The sequence below is a fragment of the Melozone crissalis genome, unplaced genomic scaffold (assembly GCF_028551555.1).
Source record: "Melozone crissalis strain CALT ecotype California unplaced genomic scaffold, PUWL_Pcris_2 ptg000096l_1, whole genome shotgun sequence".
NCBI lineage: Eukaryota > Metazoa > Chordata > Aves > Passeriformes > Passerellidae > Melozone > Melozone crissalis.
In genome coordinates, this window is record NW_026535873.1 from 1119858 (window position 1) to 1138985 (window position 19128).

At 52.4% G+C, this 19128-nt stretch overlaps 1 protein-coding gene across 1 annotated transcript; it reads left to right on the top strand.

The window, feature by feature from the left end:
• Window positions 1–1466: 1466 nt before the first annotated feature.
• LOC128947317 (olfactory receptor 14J1-like) lies at window positions 1467–16686 on the top strand (the record flags this gene model as incomplete). Its single annotated transcript, XM_054291570.1, has 2 exons — window positions 1467–1928; window positions 16444–16686. Coding segments are annotated over 2 exons (705 nt in total), but the record flags the coding sequence as incomplete, so codon positions are not given.
• Window positions 16687–19128: the final 2442 nt, after the last annotated feature.

Here is a 19128-nt window from a genome sequence, read left to right on the forward strand (position 1 = left end):
GTCCTTTCTCCAAGCTGCAAACAGAACCTGCCCCATCCAGTGCCCTGCAAACAGGCAGGATTCTGTAGGACCAAGGAGTCCACAGAGATTTGGGGTCTGTGAGTGCTGGCACAGAGAGATCAGGCACAGGGAAACACCTGCAGCAGGGAAATCTGCGGGAAGCAGACAGAAGATCAGGGAATGAGAGAAAAAAAACCCCAGCAATGCTGTGGCAGGGAGAGTTTAGAAATGCCCACAGGATCCCCTCCAGTGCAGCCCCTCCCTCTGAACAAGCCCCCTCCCTCCTGTGCCCCAGCCCAGCCTCTGCCCTCAGGGCCGGGGCTCCAAGGCGTGCAGCCCCTCCTGTGCAGGCAGAGCTGCAGCAGAGCCATGGGGCAGCTCTGCAGCCCCGGGCCCAGTTCCCTCTGCAGAGCACAGGGCTGGGAGCAGCTGCTCGGCCCTGGGGGCTCTGGAGGGGACACAGCTGGCTCAGGGTGACGCTGTCCCCAGTGCCCGGCTCTGGGCAATGCTGTCAGGACAGCCAGGGAAGGAGCTGCATCTCCCTCAATCCAATGCCATCATAAGGACACTTTGAAGTCTCCTTGACATTTCAGTCCAGGCTGGTAGCTCCAATTCAGGGTGCAAACCTGTCCTAGAGCATCTCTGAGTTATAAGATTGATGGGGGAAGGCAGAGGTGTTCTGACACTGAAAATGCTGCTGGGTTGGTGAAATGAGCAACGTGAGACGTTGGCTATAAATGTGGAGCTGGGCTCTCTATTTGAGAAAATTGAAAGCCCAAAGAAACTCCAAACACAATCAAGTGAGACCTTGTCCCTCCAGTCTCCACTCATTATCTTGCCTCAGGGAACTCACTCTGTTATACCAAGGGCAGCAGAAATGCCGAGGATTTCTGATATCCTGGAAGAGCAGGAGACATATGGGGAGAGCTTAAAAAGAAAACCTCAGAACTCTTAAACAGACAAGCGTGTCCATGTGTTTTACAGAAGAGGGTGTATGGGAAATGGCTTTGATTTTGGTTATAGACATCTCCTCTAACTCTTCACTGTCCTTTCCTCATGAACAGGTCCCCATGTGCAGAAAATGTCCAACAGCAGCTCCACCAGCCACTTCCTCCTGTCTGCTGGCATTGGCAGACACATGGCAGCTGCAGCTCCTGCACTTCTGCCTCTTGCTGGGCATCTCCCTGGCTGCCCTCCTGGGCAACGGCCTCATCATCAGCGCCGTAGCCTGCGGCCACCACCTGCACACACCCATGTTCTTCTTCCTGCTCAACCTGGCCCTCACTGACCTGGGCTCCATCTGCACCACTGTCCCCAAAGCCATGCACAATTCCCTCTGGGACACCCGGAACATCTCCTACACTGTATGCGTCACACAACTCTTTCTGATTTACTTCTTCCTTGGATTAGAGTTTTTCCTCCTGACCATCATGTGCTATGACCGCTACGTGTCCATCTGCAAACCCCTGCACTACGGGACCCTCCTGGGCAGCAGAGCTTGTGCCCACATGGCAGCAGCTGCCTGGGCCAGTGCCTTTCTCAATGCTCTGCTGCACACAGCCAAGACATTTTCCCTGCCCCTGTGCCATGGCAATGCCCTGGGACAGTTCTTCTGTGAAATCCCACAGATCCTCAAGCTCTCCTGCTCAAAATTCTATCTCAGGGAACTTGGGCTCATTGCTGTTAGTTCCTGTTTGGTATTGGGTTATTTTGTGTTCATGGTTTTCTCCTATGTGCAGATCTTCAGGGCTGTGCTGAGGATCCCCTCTGAGCAGGGACGGCACAAAGCCTTTTCCACCTGCCTCCCTCACCTGGCCGTGCTCTCTCTGTTCCTCAGCACTGTTATCTTTGCTCACCTGAAGCCCCCCTCCATGTCCTCCCCATCCCTGGATGTGGCCCTGTCAGTTCTTTACTCAGTAGTGCCTCCAGCCCTGAACCCCCTCATCTACAGCCTGAGGAACCAGGAGCTCAAGGCTGCAGGGTGGACAATGATGACTGGACCCTTTCAGAAACATTAAACTGTGTGCAAATTTCTGCATATCACTTGTAATAAAAATCATCTTTGATATTTCTTGTTGGTTTGGTTTTGAGGTTTTTTTATTTATTTATTTTAATAATATTGTGTACAGTGAAAATCCATTCGTTGTATCATTTCTTATTTTGTTTCTCTCCATCTTCCCTGTGGCCACAGAGTGTGTCAATGAGGGGCTGCACTCCTGATGGCTTTGAAGGAACTCAAGGATCCCCCAGCAAAGTTTTCTGCAGAGATGCCCTTTTGTTACCTTCTCTGGAGCTGCAGCAGCAATGTCTGTGTGCAGAGCTGGGGGCAGATCAGTGCTGGCCCAGCAGCTGTGCCCAGCAGCAGCAGCCGCACTTGGTGTTGCCAGTGCTGCTGCCGTGGCCCTGCCCCGCTGCCCTGGTGGCCCTGGTGTTGCTGCAGGGCCTGAGTGCTCTCGGGGCCGGGCACAGCCCTGGAGGTGGCAGTGCTGGGGCTGCAGTAGGGACAGGCCATGGGCACTGCTGGGGCAGCGCTGACACCTCAGGCCAGGGCCTGGGGGCTCCAGGATCCTTGCCCAGGCTCTCTCAAGAACATGGCCAGGCCAATGCTGAGCACAGAAAAGCCCCGTGAGCAGCCCCAGGGTCAGGCTGGGGGCAAACAGCATGGCTGGGGCTCTGCAAGGGCCCTGGGGGAGACGGGAAGGAGCAGCAGAGCAGGGGCTGATCCATCCCCAGTGCGCTGGACAGCCCAAGGCAGTGTCCCAGAGTGTCTTCATGGAGCTGCCAACAACATCCCCCCTCTGCAGCCCTGGCCTCTCCCCAGCTCACACAGGTGCCCCATCCTTGCAGGCACAGACATGGCAGCACTGGCTCAGCAGCCCCCGTTTGCATTGCACACAGCAGGCACGAGCACCCCCATGCTGTTGCAGTGGGGACATGAACCTGAGGGAGCAAAAATGCCATCAGCCCCTGGGGTCAGCAAGGGCTGGGGGGCAACAGGGAAACCACTCAGCTTTGTCCTGGCCTCTGCAGTCAGCCAAGTTTGTTCCCATCAGCTGAGAGTCTCCTGTCCCACTCCAGATGCTGTTGCTCAGAGCCAGGGCTGTCTGGCAGCCACCCCCAAACTGCCCTGGGCATTTCCTTTTTGCCACCTTTGCTTTCTTTACTCTTCCCTTGTCCAAATTTCTTCCTATTGCCCACCCCTGTTCCCTGCCCTGCAAACAGCCCATCCCTGTTTGCCCTTTCCTCTCTGACCCCACTCCCCATTGCAGTTCCTTACTTGGCCCCATGGGAACATCCCTTGGGGAGCAGGATCATCCTACAAGTTTTGCAGGAATTGTCTGCAGGCTCCTGCAGTGCCTCCTGCTGCTCCCTTGCCAGAGGCACCCCAGGCCATGGGAGCACATCTGGGCTGCTGTGTCTGGCTCTGGGGCTCCCTGTTCTGGGCAGTGAGGAGGAGCTGCAGAGGCTCTGCAGGACTGACAGGATGGGCTTTGGGGCTGGCAGGAGAAGCTGAGGGACCTGGGCTGCTGGAGCTCCTGAAGAGGAGGCCCAGGGCTCCTCCTGTGACTGCTTCAAGGGTGGTTTCAGAGAATCCCAGAACCAGCAAGGTTGGAACAGGCCATGGAGATCATCAAGTCCAACCTGTGGCCTGATATCACCTTGTCTCCCCTGAGCCTTCTCCAGGATAAACAACCCCAGCTCCCTCAGCTGCTCCTCAAAGCTCTTGTGCTCCTTCCCCAGCCTTTTTGCCCTCCTCTGAACTCGCTCCAGCCCCTCCATGTCCTTCCTAAATTGGGGGCCCAGAACTGCAAACAGCACTCGAGGTGCTGCCCAAGCAGTGCTGAGCACAGGGGAAGAATCCCTGCCCTGCTCCTGCTGGCCACACCATTCCTGATCCAGGCCAGGAGCCATTGGCCTTCTTGGCCACCTGGGCACACTGCTGGCTCATGTCCAGCCTGCTGTCCATCAGCCCCTGCAGGTCCCTTTCTGCCTGGCTGCTCTCCAGCCACTCTGTCCCCAGCCTGTAGTGCTGCAGGGGTTATTGTGGCCAAAGTGCAGGACCCAGCACTTGGACTTGTCAAACCTCACCTTGTTGGATCTGGGCCCTGGATCCAGCCTGTCCAGGTCCCTGTGCAGAGCCCTCCTACCCTCCAGCAGATCCACACTCCCAGACAACTTGGTGTCACCACGGTTCCATGAGGCCCCAGAGTGTCCCAATGGTCTCCATGATTCCATGAGGCCTCCCAGTGTCACAATGTCCCTTTGGTTCCATGGGACCTCTGGGTGTCACAAAGTCCCTTGGATCCTTGGGCCCTGCAGTGTCACAGTGGCGCCGTGGTCCCCCAAGGCCCTGCAGTGTCACAATGGATCCTTGGTTCCATGAGGTCTGGCAGTGCAGCAATGCTCTCCTTGGTTCCACCATGTCACAATGGCCTCTTAGTGCCAAGGGCCACCACAGCGTCAAACATGTTTCCTTCATTCCATGAGTCCGTGAGGAGCAGCACTGGCCCCTTGGTTCCATGGGGCCCTGCAGTGTCACAATGGCCCCATCATGACACCAGGTCCTGCTCTGTCACAATGCTCTGCATGGTTCCACAAGGCCCTGCAGGGTCACAGTGGCCTCTTGGTTCCCTGAGGCCTCAGAGTGCCACAATGAATTCCTTGGTGCTGCAGTGTCACAATGGAGCCCTGGTGACACAAGATCCTGCCGTGTCACCAGGGGCTCTTGGTTCCACGGGCCACAACAGTGTCACAATTGTTCCCTCATTTCCCAAAGTCCTTGCAATGGAGCAATGGCCCCTTGATTCCATTGTCTCCTGGTTCTCACAACTGTGCCATGGCTGGTTCCAGAGAATCACAGAATGAGCAAGGTTGGGCATTGAATTCCAGTACATACCTCAGCTCTCTGATGATCCCAGCACCATGCTGGGCCCTGTTTCAGACTGGAGCAGAGCAGATGTTGATGGGACAGGAGCCCTGCAGGGCTGTCAGGGGCCTGCAGCTTGCAAGGTGCTCTGCTCTCCCTCAGGTGCTCTCGGAGAGATCCAATCCCAGCTGGGCACCTCAGGGCACAAGTGGCACTGCCTGTTCATGGGCACATAACTGATGTCTGCCTGGACAGGGGCACAGGTTTTATTACCTCTTAGTTTCATAATATACAAGCAAATCTTTATTATCTGGGTCATTTGAGTACTTTTAAGAAATGGCAACATTTTCCCACAATGAACAGGATTTACCTGGAGGTGTACTGAAGGCAGGAGGAAAAATACTGATCTTGCCTTCTACTTGTGTCACCAATATTCTCTTTATTATTTCCTCTCCCTCCTCCTTCAAGTGTTTGCAGCTCTCTTGTTTAAACGGCCATGTCGAAGGACATCTCTTCATTTAGAGGAACTGGATCCATGTACTTCCTACTGCTCTCAGATTTCCTCCTCCAGGTGCTCTCTGGTCATTCAAGTGCCTCTCAACTAACTGGTTTCATCCTTTCAGCTGCAGGAAGTTGCCCAATCTTTCTGAAGGTAAAATTAATATATAATTAATCATCATTTTAATTGTGTTTATATTACAGAATTACCTTTCCTTATGTTCTTGTCCAAAACTGTTCCTGTCTGGAAATCCCTTGGTGATGGGGGACATGTTAGATGGCACTGGGAAATCTCAGAGAGCTGAGGGAAGAGCTGTGATGGTTATTAAACTGTTCAAATGTTCAACTTGTGTTTGTTGGCAAGAAACCTTTCTGTGCCTCTGAGTGTCACCAGGCCCTGAGCCCAAAGGACCCAAAACTGATGAGTTGTGGTTCCCACTGCAGGGGCTGCACTTGGACCTTGGCTCTGCACAGGAGAGCTCTTCATCCCCTTTCTCTCTTTTTCTCCCTCTGGGCATGGAGGGAGCTCCTGACTTCAGTGTGTGACTCGTGTGTGCAACGAGCAAATCTGGGCAGAATCGGGGCAGGGAGGGTTTGGGGGGACCTTGGGATCTGTGCTGGGCACAGAAGGTGTTTTCCATTGCTCTGACACTGTCTGCTGTGGAAAGTGGATTTAATATCCAGCAGAGGAATGACTTTTGCCTTTGATGGAGCTGTGCCTTCCCTTGCTTTTGCTGGCTGACAATAAATGAACATCCCTCTGTGTCTCGGGCAGCTCCTTCTCCAAGGAAAGCAGGTGGGAGTTGGAGCCAAGGAGCTGAAAGCTGCAGGTGCAGCCTGGGCTGGAGGGAGCTCAGATTTGCACAAGGCTGCTCTGACTGCCAGGGCTTGGATGGGGGAAATGGTGGGGTGGGGGTAGGGACAGAGTCTGATTGATTGTCAGCCATGAAGGGTCTTGATTTTCATATCTATTCCAAATGCATGAGGATGTACTTGGATTCAGTGTCAATTGAAGATTGCACATATCAAAAAATTAACAGGAAAAAAAACTAAACAGGATCTAAAAAGTCTCTTCTCACTGTCTTTTTAAATATCATGTATTCACTTTGAATACATTACTGGCATCTACTAAACCACAAAAGATTTGAAAATTAAAATCAAATTATCCCCAGAGGCTTGGCTTGTTCAGTTGTTCTGAATGTTAATGAGCCCTGGGACACTGAATTCCTGCACTCAAGAGCTGAAGGCTGAAGAAGGCTCTGGAACAGGAAAATTCAGTAGCAGCCTCTGCAAGGTGCTGAGGATGTCAGCAGCCCCCACTGAGGCCATCCCTGCCCAGAGACCGTGGGGGAATGGGCAGACAAGGAGAGCGTCCCTGGGGCTGGGGCAGCACAACTCAGAGGCACCAGGGGCTCCATCTGGGAAATGGAGTGTGGAATGTGGCTGGGAAAGCCCTGCCTGGGCCGTGCCAAGCAGGACAGACAAGCCCTGACTCCCATGCCCCCAAACAATTCTCAAAAGTAGACATTTAAAAGGAATTACAACTGTTTATGTACTTTGAGTCGGACGTGCTTGAGAAATTACCAACAAGAGACTGTCAGGAGCACCAAAAAATCAGCCTTTACTGGCAACTTTAGAAAATCAGGAAAACTTGGGCAAAAGGTTTAGTAAGACATTCGATCAACAAAAAAACATTTTTCAAAGCACTGGCTTGGCCCATTCAGCTTCACAAACTCTAAGCTATTTCAATCTTAAGTTAATCAAAATTTCCAAGGGGACAGAAATAGAAGAAGAAGACACAAAAAGAAAGAAAAATGTGTTTCAGAGAAGCACACACAGAGCTACTAACTCCTGGATTCCAGAAGTGTTCAGATGGAAATTCCAAGAGGAGGTAGGGTCAAGATGTGTGCTTACCTTGTGGTCAGCCTTCAATACCCCGTGGTCTCCCTGGGCCCTTCCCCCAGGTGGGACTTGGGGTTATTTGGTCCCTCAGGAGCTGGGCTGGGGGCTCCAGAGGTGGCTGTGGAGCATTGCCTGTGCTGTGCCAGGGACTGGCAGACACTGCTGAGCTGAGATAGGGGCTCTGGGGAGGTTGGGGTTCCAGGGCAGGGCAGGGCTGGGGTTCCAGGGCAGGGCAAGGTTGGACCTGCCCCTTCCTCCCCACACACAAAATGTTTTGAGCCAACAATCTCCTCCAGTCTCTCACAGTAAGGCAATGTTAGAGATGAAATCCCAATTCTGGCTATGGGCATCTGGCCAAGAAGGACAGTTCTTTTCCATAGGAAGGAAAGCACAGAGCTCCAGTGTTTGAAGAGCCTCACTAGGCTTAGGCCAGCCAGACTTGTCAGGAATGGGAGATTTTTTCTCGGAGCAGTCTTTGGACATAAGTAATTTTGGAGGTGTGAGCCCAGTCTTGGCCATGAGTGCCTGGAGAAGCAGGACAGTTCTTTCCCATAGGAAGGAAAGCACACAGCCTTCCCCAATGTTTTGGGGACAGATGAGAGGTGACCCTTTTGAAACCATTGCCAGCCAGACTTGTCCCGGCAATATTCCTATGGGAACAATCCTTGGATATAAGGAACTTTGAAGGTGAAATCCCAATGCTGGCCATGGCTACCTGGAAGACAAGGACAGTTCTTTTCCATAGGAAGAAAAGCACAGAGCCCCAGTGTTTCAGTAGCAGTTGGGAAGAGACCCTCAACATGCCAAGGTCAGCTGGACCAGTCAGGCAGTCCATGGGAGGCCAAACTACCCAGACCTCTTCTGTGTCCCTTTGGTTTTTTGGGGCCCCACAGTGTCACAATGGCCCCTCGATTACAAGAAGACCTGCAGTGTCAAAATGGACCCTTGGTTCAATGGGATCCCAGATTTTCACAATGGTCCCTAGGTTCCATGAGGCCTTGCAGTGTCACAGTGGTCTCTGTGGTTCCCCAGGCCCCACAATCTCATGTGACTCCTCTGTTCCATGAGCCCTGCAATGTCGAAATGGACCTTTGGACCTTGGGGGTTCACGGCGTCACAACGGTCTCCTTTGGTTCCACAGTGTCACAATGGATGACTGGGGCCCCCTCTGTGTTGCCCTGGACCTTTGGTTCCATGCAGCCCTGCAGTGTCACAATGGCCTCTTGGTACTGTGGGGACCGCCAGGGTCACAATGGTCTCACAGGTTCCATGAAGCCTCACAGTGTCACAATGCTTTGCTTATTCCATGAGGCCTCATAGTTTCTCTATGTCCATGATTCCGCGAGTCATGAGTCTCCTCAGTGTCACAAGGGCCTCTTGGTTCCTGAGGCTGTGAAGTGTCCTAATGATCTCTCCACAGTTCCATGGGGCCTTGCAATGTCACAAGGGAACTTTGGCTCCAATGAGTCGCACAGTGTAACAATGGCCCCATGGTTCCATGACATCTCAAAGTGTCATAATGGTCTCCAGAGTTCCAGAAGGCCCCACAGTGTCACAATGGTGCCTTGATGTCACAGGGCCCCACAGTGTCACACTGGTCCCTTGGTGTCACAGGGCCCCACAGTGTCACTATGGTCCCTTGGTGTCACAGGACCCCAGCGGGTCACAATGGTTCCTTGGTTCCATGGGCCCTGTGCTGCTGCATTCCCCCCTCCCCTTCTCAGGCCGCCCTGCCAGCTGAGAAATGCTCCTTGGGCCTCAGCCTTGGCCAACAGCCCCTGGGCTCAGCTCCTCTGCAGCTCGTCACAAACACTGTCTGCTCCAGGCACTGCTGCTGCCCAACCAGCTCCTGGTTTCTGTAGGAGCAGCCCTGGGAACTGTTTGTGTTCCCTCAGTGGCACAACATCCCTGTTCTCACACTGCCAAAGAAAGCTGTTGGTGACAAGTGCGGCCAGGATGAACCATTGCTGGGACTGAAGCCCCTCTCTTGGGGCCCTGCAAACAGCGCTCCAAAAGGAGCCCTTGGAGCTCTCCTGGGCCAGCGATTCCCTCTGAGTGGGGCCTCTCCCAGCCGGGAACTCTCCCGTTTGCTGCACTCGGGGATCCCCAACAACGACGGAGCCTGGGCCGATCCCCCCACTCCTCCAGGCTCAACCCTTCACCCACTGGGGAGGTGCCAAAGGATCCACAGGGAGCATTTCCTGCCCTCAGGGGAATTGCTCACAGGTGCCTTGCACTGCCTCTTTGTGTCTGTGTGCACACAGGAGTGCCTGTGTTGGGGAAATGTGTCAGAAATGCTGCTCTCTGAGGAGTTTGAGTGCTTTGCATAGCTGAGTCAGTCAGATATGCAGATATCAGTAAGTAAGGTTAAGTCACAAGGTCTAAACTAAGTTAAATGCTCCCAAGAGTTGTTCTTTTGCTAAGTTGTTACATTTAATTTAAGTTATTAGATAAGTTAAATATTGTTAAGTGTTATTCCTCTGTTAAATTGCTAAGTCATGGGTTATAAGTTAGGTCAAATTCTGTTAAGTGCTGTTCTTTTAAGGTATCAGGTAAGGTTGAGTATAAGTTAAGTCCCGTTAGGTTTGACCTCTATAAGCTTTTAGGCCATATTCCTTTTATCCTTACCCTCACTGTCCTTGTGTCACACACACACACACACACACACACACACAGGGACAGTTGTCAGTTAATTTCTGTTTTGATTTCCTGGATTTGGTTTGGTTGTTGCTTTGTTTCCTTGGTGTGCCTGAAGTGTCCAGTCAGGAGCAGAGTGACTCTTGCCAAGGAACTTTCTGCTGCTGTCCCTTAATATTCAATCTGGTTTTTGCTGATCCCTTGCTGGGGATTTTTTCAGCTCTCTCAAGCACTCGTTTGTAACAGGATGGAGGAGCCCTGGCCCAGGCTCTGTCCCTGGGGGACACGGGGATGCTGCCAGGGGGTCCCTGTCCCACCCCCAGGGCCCTGGCTCCCCGTTCCCATGTCAAGCTCTGGGGTCGATCTCATGGAACATCCTCTGGGGGAGGCTGCAGGGCTGGGGGGACCCGGGGGGACAGGAGACCCCGCTGTGCACGAGCAGGGTTGGACTGCTCTGGGGGGAACTGTGAGGGGTGCCAGGACAGAGTGACCTCCCCTGTGGCCTCACACAGCCCCTGTGATGTCACACAGCCCCCGTGATGCTACACAGCCCTTTTGCAATGTCACACAGCCTCCTGTGATGTCACACAACCCCCTATGATGTCACACACCTATCTGTGATGTCACAGCCCACTCTGGGATGTCACACAGCACCCTTGTGATGCCACAGAACCAAATCTGGGATGTCACCCTGGAATGTCATGCAGCTGCACTGTGATGTCACAGAAGGTGCTGTGATGTCACAAAGTCACCATGTGATGTCACAGTCTTTTCTGTCATATCACAGCCTCCTCTATGATGTTACACAGCCACCAAGTGATGTCACAACCCACTCTCTGATGCCACAGAGCCACCCACTATGATTGCAGGATCTGCTCTATGGCCTCACACATTACTGTATGATGTCACAACCCCCTCAGAGATGTCACAAAACCTTCCCTGTGATGTCATACTGCCACTCTGTAATTTAAGAGCACACACTTTGACCTCACCGCTGGCTCTATGATGTCATCCAGCATGCCATGATGTCAAACCTACTCTGTGATGTCACACAATCCCCTCTATGATGCTGTAGCTGCTCAATGACCTCACACAACAAACTCTATGATGTCATAGCCCAATCTGTGACCTCACACAACCCACTCTGTGCTGTCACACAGTCTCTTGCTGACATCACAGCTGCTCTGTGCCTCTATGACACAGCCACAGAGGTGCTGCTGAGACACAGCCCCCTCTGGGCCATCCCACAGCCCCTGCCAGTGCTGAGCCCCTGTGAGCTCTGTCTCTGCCCTGCTGGTGTCCCTGAGGGGCCCTGGCAGCGCCCCAGCCCTGCTGGGCTGTGCACAGGCGCTGCTCCTGGCCAGAGCTGTTTCTCTGCAGCGCTGCCCTTGCCAGGAGCTGCCTCTGGGCCGGGAGCCTGGCCCAGCTCAGCAGCACAGACACAGCACAAGGACTTTAATGACCCCCTGGGACTTTGGTGCTCTTTGCATCAGACCCATCCCCCAGAATGTGCTCAAAGACTTCTCAAGAACTCAAAGTGAGATTGAAATGCTGAAGTTTCTTGTACTTTAAAGAGATCCCTGTGAGGGACAGGACTGAGAAAGTGTCCCCAGGTACCAGCTAGAGCAGAACACTGGAGGCAGTGATGGCAGCTGGAGACAAGCAAGGCAAAGGTGTCTCTGGTGCTGAGCAAAGCTGGATGTGTCTCAGGAATGCCAAGGGCCAAGGCCTGAGCCCCAGACCCTGGCCAGGCAGATCCTGTCCCTCCTTGCTCAGGGCTCTTGCCGGGATGGGCACTGGCATGTGGGGATGTGCAATGCCAAGGGCAGGAGCATGCGGCGGCCCCTGCCAGGCTGCTGAGCAGGGACAAGGAGGCAATGAGGCCCCGGCCCTGCAAGGGTCACTTGTCCCCTCATGGCCCCAGGCCCAGGCCCAGCAGCCATGGCCAAAGTGCTGCCCAAGTTGGCTCTGGCAGGGCTGTCTTGCAGCTGCTGCCCATGCCTGTGCCCTGTGCAGCCCAGGCTGTCCCACGGTGTCCCTGCCCTGCGCATCTGTCCCTGCAGGCTGTCGGCATCCCCCGGCTGCCCCACCTGGCTGGGCCCTTCCTTTGCTGCCAGCTCTGCCTCCTGCCTGCCCCTGCCTGCCCATACAAAGCCTTGGGCTGCTCCAGGCTCCTGCTGGGGACGTGCTGCACCACAGCCCTGCCCTGCCAGGGAAATTCCTTTCTCCTGGTGCCAGTCTGGGCCTCCCCAGTTGCACTTGGCATAAATTCTTTCTCTCTCTGGGTGTTTTCCACTATGTCAAAAGGATCCACCATCCCTGAAATCTTCCTTTAAACACTCTCATGGCTCTGCTCCACTGTCCTCAGTCTCCACCCCACTGAGCACAGAGCTCCTTTGTCCCTGTACAGTGCTCATGTGCTCAAGGCCTCCAAACCCTTCCTTGGGACATCTCTGGGCCCTCTCCAAGGTGTTTCCCAATGAAGACATTCAGGCCATAGTCTAAGAAAATCACCAGAGGACAGGGATAGCCCGACCTGTCTGTCCTGGTTACTTTTGTGTGGGAGCAATCCTTGGATATAGAGAATTTGGGAGGCCAAATTCTAATTTTGGCTATGGTCCCTGGACAAGAAGGCTGGTTCTTTTCCTTAGGAATGAAGGAACAGAGCCCCAGTGTTTCCAGGATAGATGAGAGGTGACCACCAGAGGCCAAGGCCAGCCAGGGCTGGCAGGTTTAGTTTTGTGAGATGCCCTTGCAAATAGGAATTTTTTTAGGGAGAGTACAAATTTTGGCAATGACCATCTGAAAAGTCAGACAGTTCCTTTCCATAGCAAGGGAAGCACGGAGCCCCAGTGCTCCAGGAACTGATGAGATGCAGCCCTTGACTTTCCAAGATCAGGCAGAGCTCTCAGGTGGCCCCTGGGAGGCCAAGGCAGCCAGAGCTGTTCCATGTTCCCTGGGTTCCATGGGGCCCCACAGTGTCCCAATGGTCCCTTGCTTCTATGAGGACCTGAGGTGTCACAATGCCCCCTTGGGGACATGAGGCCCTGAAGGGTCACAATGGTCTCCATGGTTCCATCAGGCCCCACAGAGCCATAATGGTCTCTGGGTCCATGAAGCCCCTCTGTGTCACCAAGGCCCCTTGGTTCCATGGGCTCCAGTGGGGCCACAATGATCCCCTTGGTTCCACGGGCTCCAGTGGGGCCACAATGATCCCCTTGGTTCCATGGGCTCCAGTGATGCCACAATGATCTCCTTGGTTCCATGGGCTCCAGTGGGGCCACAATGATCCCCTTGGTTCCATGAGGTCCCCACAGTGTCCCAGGGATCTCCATAGGAAGGAAAGAACCCAGCCCCAGTGTTGCAGGGGCAGCCACCAGAGGCCAAGGCCAGCTAGACTTGACAGTACTGGCAGATTTTGCCTGGGAGCAACCCTTGGATATTCAGAATTTCAGAGGTGGAATCCCAATTTCAGACATGGACACTGGAGGAGAAGGATGGTTCTTTTCTATAGGAAGGAAAGCACAGAACACCGGTTTTTGAGGGGCAGATGAATGGGGGCCATCAGAGGCCTAGGCCAGCCAGACCTCTCTTTCCTGGTAACTTTGGTCTGAAAGCAACCCTTGGATTTGGGAATCTGGGAGGTGGAACCCCATTTTTGGCCATTTCTGCATGGATAAGAAGAACAGTTCTTTTCCATAGGAAGGAAAGCACCCAGCCCCAGTGTTTGGACAGCAGGGGAGAGGCACCCCCAGGAGCCCAAGGGCAGCCAGACCTGTCTGTCCTGGCAGCTTTCACCTCAGAGCAATCCTTGGATGTACTGAGCTTTGGAGGTGGAATCCCAATTTTGGCCATGGTCAAGATGGGTGGTTTTTTCCCATAGGAAAGTAAAGCACAAAGTACAAGTGTTTTGGAAGCAGATGAGAGTTGGCCACCCTCAGGTGAAGCCAGCCAGACCTGTCTCTCCTGGCACCTTTCCTTGGACATTGGGCATTTTGGAGGTGGAATCTCAGTTTTGGCTGTGGGTGCCTGGACAGGAAGAAGAGTTCTTTTCATTAGGAAGGAAAGCACAGAGCCCCAGTGTTTCAAAAGCAGATGAGGGCCAGCCCTCAGCAAGCCAAGGCCAGCCAGACTTGTCAGTCCTGGCAGTTTTCATCTGGGAGCTATCCTTGGATATAGCGAATTCCAGAGGCAATTGTCCAATTTTGGCCATGAGTGCCTGGTTGAGATGGATTTTTTTTCCCATAAGAAAGACAAGTACATGGTCCCAGGGTTTCAAAGGCAGATGAGAGGTGGCCCCAGGTAGCCCAGGCAGCCAGATCTGTCTCTCCTGGCAGATTTAATCTGGGAACAATCTTTGCCTGTAAGGGAATTTGGAGAAGGAATCCCAGTTTTGGCCATAGGGCCCTGGAGGAGGATCAGGACAGTTCTCTCCCATAGGAAGGAGAGCCCAGAGCCCCAGTGCTTCAGGGGCAGGTGAGAATAAGCCCTTGACATGCCAAGGTCAGCCAGAACTGTCCGGCAGCCCCGGGAGGCCAAACTCACCACACCTGCTCCCTGTTCCCTTGGTTCCATGGAGCCCCACAGTGTCCCAATGGTCTCCTTGATTCCAGGAGTCCCTGCAGTGTCACAGTGTTCTCTTTTCTTCTGCAGTGTCACAATGGCCTCTTGGCTTCCCTGAGCCCTTCAATGTCCCCATGGCCCCTCAGGTCCCTGTGGCCCCGCTGTGTCACAACGGCTCCTTGGTTCCATGGGCCCCACAGCTTCATCCTTGGCCCTTGGTTCCATAGGGGGCCTGAGTTTCACAATGGTCCCCCTGATTCCGTGAGGCACCAGAGTGTCACAATGGTCTCTTTGCTCCCATGAGGTTCCATAGTGCCACCATGGTATCCTTGGATCTGCATTGTCACAATGGCTCCTTAGTTCCATGAGTTTCTGGACTGTCAGCAATGGTTTCTTTGCTCCAGAGGGGCCCTGATGTGTCACAAGGGCTCCGTGGTTGGGGTTTGTGTCTCACCCACACTGGAACCCCAGCAGTTGGTAGCCATGTGCATTTCTTTCTATGGAGCTTCTGTCCTTCTGTCTCTCTATCTCCTTCTAATGCTCTTGATATGGAACATTTTTTGATACCTCAACAACTTAAGTGATTAAACATTTCCAGATGTAATGGGCTGAGTTAACGGAGTTACTGCTATTGTATTTTATGTTGAATTGCATGTTTTATTAAATCTTTTTCCAAAATTTCTAGATTTTCTGTACTTTGTCAGTAAAATTTTCTGTCATTTTGACCTCTTGAGAATATATGGTTGGTGTTTCTCCTGCACACCAAACTCCAGTAAAGGAACCCTTGGTTATTGTGAGAAATGACTGCTGACTTTCAACATTTTAAAAGATTTATTCAACCTTAACAAAAATGACAAAAAAAAGGACTAAGTAAGGAAGAACAGGCCTGGGAGCTTCCCTCGTGGCTGCCTACCACGTGCCTGGCTTGTCCTCAGGCCGGACGCTTCGCCTTTTATACCCCAGTGAATTACATCAGCTAACCCTGCCCCCTCCCACAGTCTGTCAGTCAACTCTTCTTTGCTGTTTATTGGTGGAGTCTGCTTTCTTGCAGCTTGATTGGAGGGTCAGGTCATGTCATGCCACGCCCCCTCCCCAAGGAACAAGCTTTTGTACTCACCTTCTTTCCACCTGTCCTGGATGGCTCAGGCTGGCTGATGGTAACAACAGGGGGGAAAGGGGACTGTGGGGAGAAGAGAGGACATCTAAACAACAGACTGCAATAACGTAATCACACATCAATAAAGCTTCTCTTAATATTCACACAGCATTCATCCCTTAATTGTGAGAGCCAATCATCTCATTAGCCATCTATAACAGAAATGGACCCAAAATCACCGTTAAAAGGCTTGGTTCAACCTAAAATTACCCAAAGAGGCCTAAAATGCACCCATATGAGCCTAAAGTTATCCAAAGAGATCAAAAATCCACCCTTAAACCGCCCATTTTTTCTAAAATCACCCTTAAACTGCCCAGCTTAAGGCCAAAATGGGCAAAATGGGCCTAAACCCCACCAGATTTGCCTAAAATCATCAAAAGGCATCTAAAATCCACTCTAAACTGCCCAGTTTATCCTAAAATCAGCCAAACAGGCCCAAACCTCACTCAAATGGGCCTAAAATCATCCAAAGGGATCCAAAATCCACCCTCAAACCCACCACATTTGGACTAAAATCAGCCAAAGGGGCCTAAAATCCACCTCAAAAGGCTTGAAATCCCTGCAAGGGATCTGAAACGCACCCGAAACCTGCCCAGTTTGATCTAAAATCACCCAAATGGACCTAAATTCTCCAGGACCAAGACCAAACCCAGCAGCAGAACCAGCACCAGCAGCAAGACTGAGACCAACACTGGAACTGAGATTGGCAGTGCTACAGGACCGGCCGCGGGACTAGGACTGAGACCCAGACCAGAACCAGCACCAGAACTGGCACTGGGACCAAGACTGGGACCAAGCCTGACACTGGGACCGGCACTAGGAGCACTTTGGAACTAGGACTGGCACTGGCAGCGCTCCGGACTGGGATCAGGACCGAGACTGGAACCCGGCACCTGCACTGGGACTGCTCTGGGACCGGGACGAGGACCGAGACGGGGAGCCCTCCAGGACTGAGACCGAGACTGTCGCCAGAACCAGCACCGAGACTGGCAGCGCTCTGGGGCCGGGACTGAGACTGAGATTGGCACTGGGAGCACTCTGGGACCAAGACCGGCACCAGTAGCAGCACTGGGTTCAGAACCGCTCTGAGACTGAGACTGAGACTGGGACCGGCGCCACTCTGCGATTGAGATTGACAGAAGAACCAGAATCAGCACTGGGAGTGCTCTGGGACTGAGACAGAGACCGAGACTGGGACCAGGATCAGTGCTAGGATCACTCTGAGACTGGCACCAGGATCGGAAATAGGATTGGAAATGGGATTGGAAATGGGATTTGTCAGATTTCGGGGCTGTTTAGATGGTCTGGAAAAGCCCGAAGATGGCCTTGGGCCGCCCGCGCTCCAAAGGACGAGAAGGGACTTCAGATATTTTCTCGGTCTCGGTGTTTATTAAATGCTTATCTAAAAGATTTTCTCTTGGCCTGACAGAGTTCTGCTCAGCAGTCAGCCGTGGGCACACACTGAGAGCCCCTGGGGCGGTCACCTATCTTTATACTTGGAGTTACGTATACAATATTTATCATTTTTCTCCAATACCCTCTACCCTTATTAACCAGTGCACTTTAGTAAGGTCCAATCCCAAAGTGCCAACATCACCACAGAAGATGGAGGCCTAGAGGAAGAAGAAGAAGGAGAAGGGCACGCCCCAATTCCTCCATCTTACCTCTCTAGACCCCCCTGTACAGAAATCTTAAACCCTGTATCTCACACTCCAATTAACTTGTCCCTTCACCATTCACCCTGGTGAAATCCTCCTATCCTCATACTGATGTCATCTCCCCTGTGGGATCAAAGTCCAGCCACCAGACATTTCTGGCAACATTCCAGGACTCCCGAGCCCCCCAGGGGTGGTCTTGTTCACTCTGCCCCTCAGCCCTGAGAGGCTGAGATCCCACAGGATTGGCACTGGGGACCCTCCTGGATCTCTGCATTCGTTCCAGGGAGATTTGGCTGTGCCCCCGGGCAGGATGGGGAGGGACCCCTGGGCAGGGTGGGACCCCCTCGGTTCACATTGATCCGGTGCAGCCATCCCGGTCCATATGGTCCAGTTTGTATGATCCCAGTCTCTGCTCCTAATCCCTATGGTCCCAGCCTGTGAAATCCTGGTCCACATGATCCCAGTCTGTATGGTCCTGCACAGTACAAACTCCAAGGACCTGGAATTCCAGTTCTCAGCCAGGAAAAGATGTTTCTGCCTTTGAAGGCAATGGTCTTAAGAAGGGGCCAAAAGCTAAGTGGAGCAAGATCCTACAGTGACATTTCACTGCCAGCCTTCAGAACTTCACCCATGGCTGTTGTAGCTCATGCACTGGGAATTAAATCTGGGCAGGGTCTTTGGTGGCAGCTGCCCTGGCTCAAGGGAGGCACTGAGAGAGAAACAGAGCAGGCAAAGAGAGGCAGGAGAGAAAGGAGGATACAAACACAATCAGCTGAGAAGGTGGCACTCTGCAAACAGAACTGCAACGGACTGAAAATGAATGGGACAGAAATCACTAACTCTGAAAGCTTTATTTACTATCAAATATATCCCACACACCCAACCCCACACAATCCCCATCCCACTGCTCCAAATTGGGATCCCACTTCTCCCAGTCTCCTCCCAACCCCATCTCACTCTGGTGGCTGTGGAATCAAGTGAGTTTGGCACAGGATTGAGTTTTTTAGGGTGTGAACAAGGCATTTTGAAGTGGGATTGAGCCTGTATGAATTAAAATTCAGTTGTTTGGCATGGGATTCAATTGTTTTGAGGTGACCCTCTTGACTTTTGGAGTGCAAAGAGATGGAGAACACTGCGCAAAATCCCCCCCAGACCACACAAACCCCCCAGAATATTGTCCCCAAACCATCAATTCCTCTTTAAAAACCTCTGAAACTCTGGAATTTTAGACATTGAGACAGAGTAAAGATCCATTCTGAATTAGGTGAAGTGTCTGGAAGAGGTGAGGGGTCTGTGAGGCCAAAGCTGAAAGAAAAGCCACATTCCAGAGACAACAAAGAGACAGAGAAAGAAAAACAGAAATGACCACAAGGTCAATCTGCCCCAGACATAGAAATTCCTTTGATAAAGAAGAACTGGTACTAAACGTCACGCAGAATGAATATGTATGAACTTATTGTGAAACTGTATGCATATGCATTTAGAAGGAAGATAAAAGAAGACCCGAGGTCTTCAGAGGTACGCATGCCTTTTTGGGGGACTTGCGTCCGGCGCGCGTCGTAATAAAAGCATACCGAGCTTTACAACTTTTACAAAGTTGTGAGATTTCTTCTTTTCTCAGCAAAACAACATCTTTGATCAATTTATTTCATTTAACCCTGTTTTGGCTGTTTTTAATGGATGTAGATGAACCAGAAGAAAATTAAGGTCAAACCAAAAGGAGAAGCAGCCAGGTGTGTTTCCAACATGGATCATAGGGAATGTGAGTGACCAGGGCTGTGCCCCAAGTGCCTTCTCCAGTGGGGGATGGAGCTGGAGCAGCGCACGAAGCTCTTCCTGCACTCGGG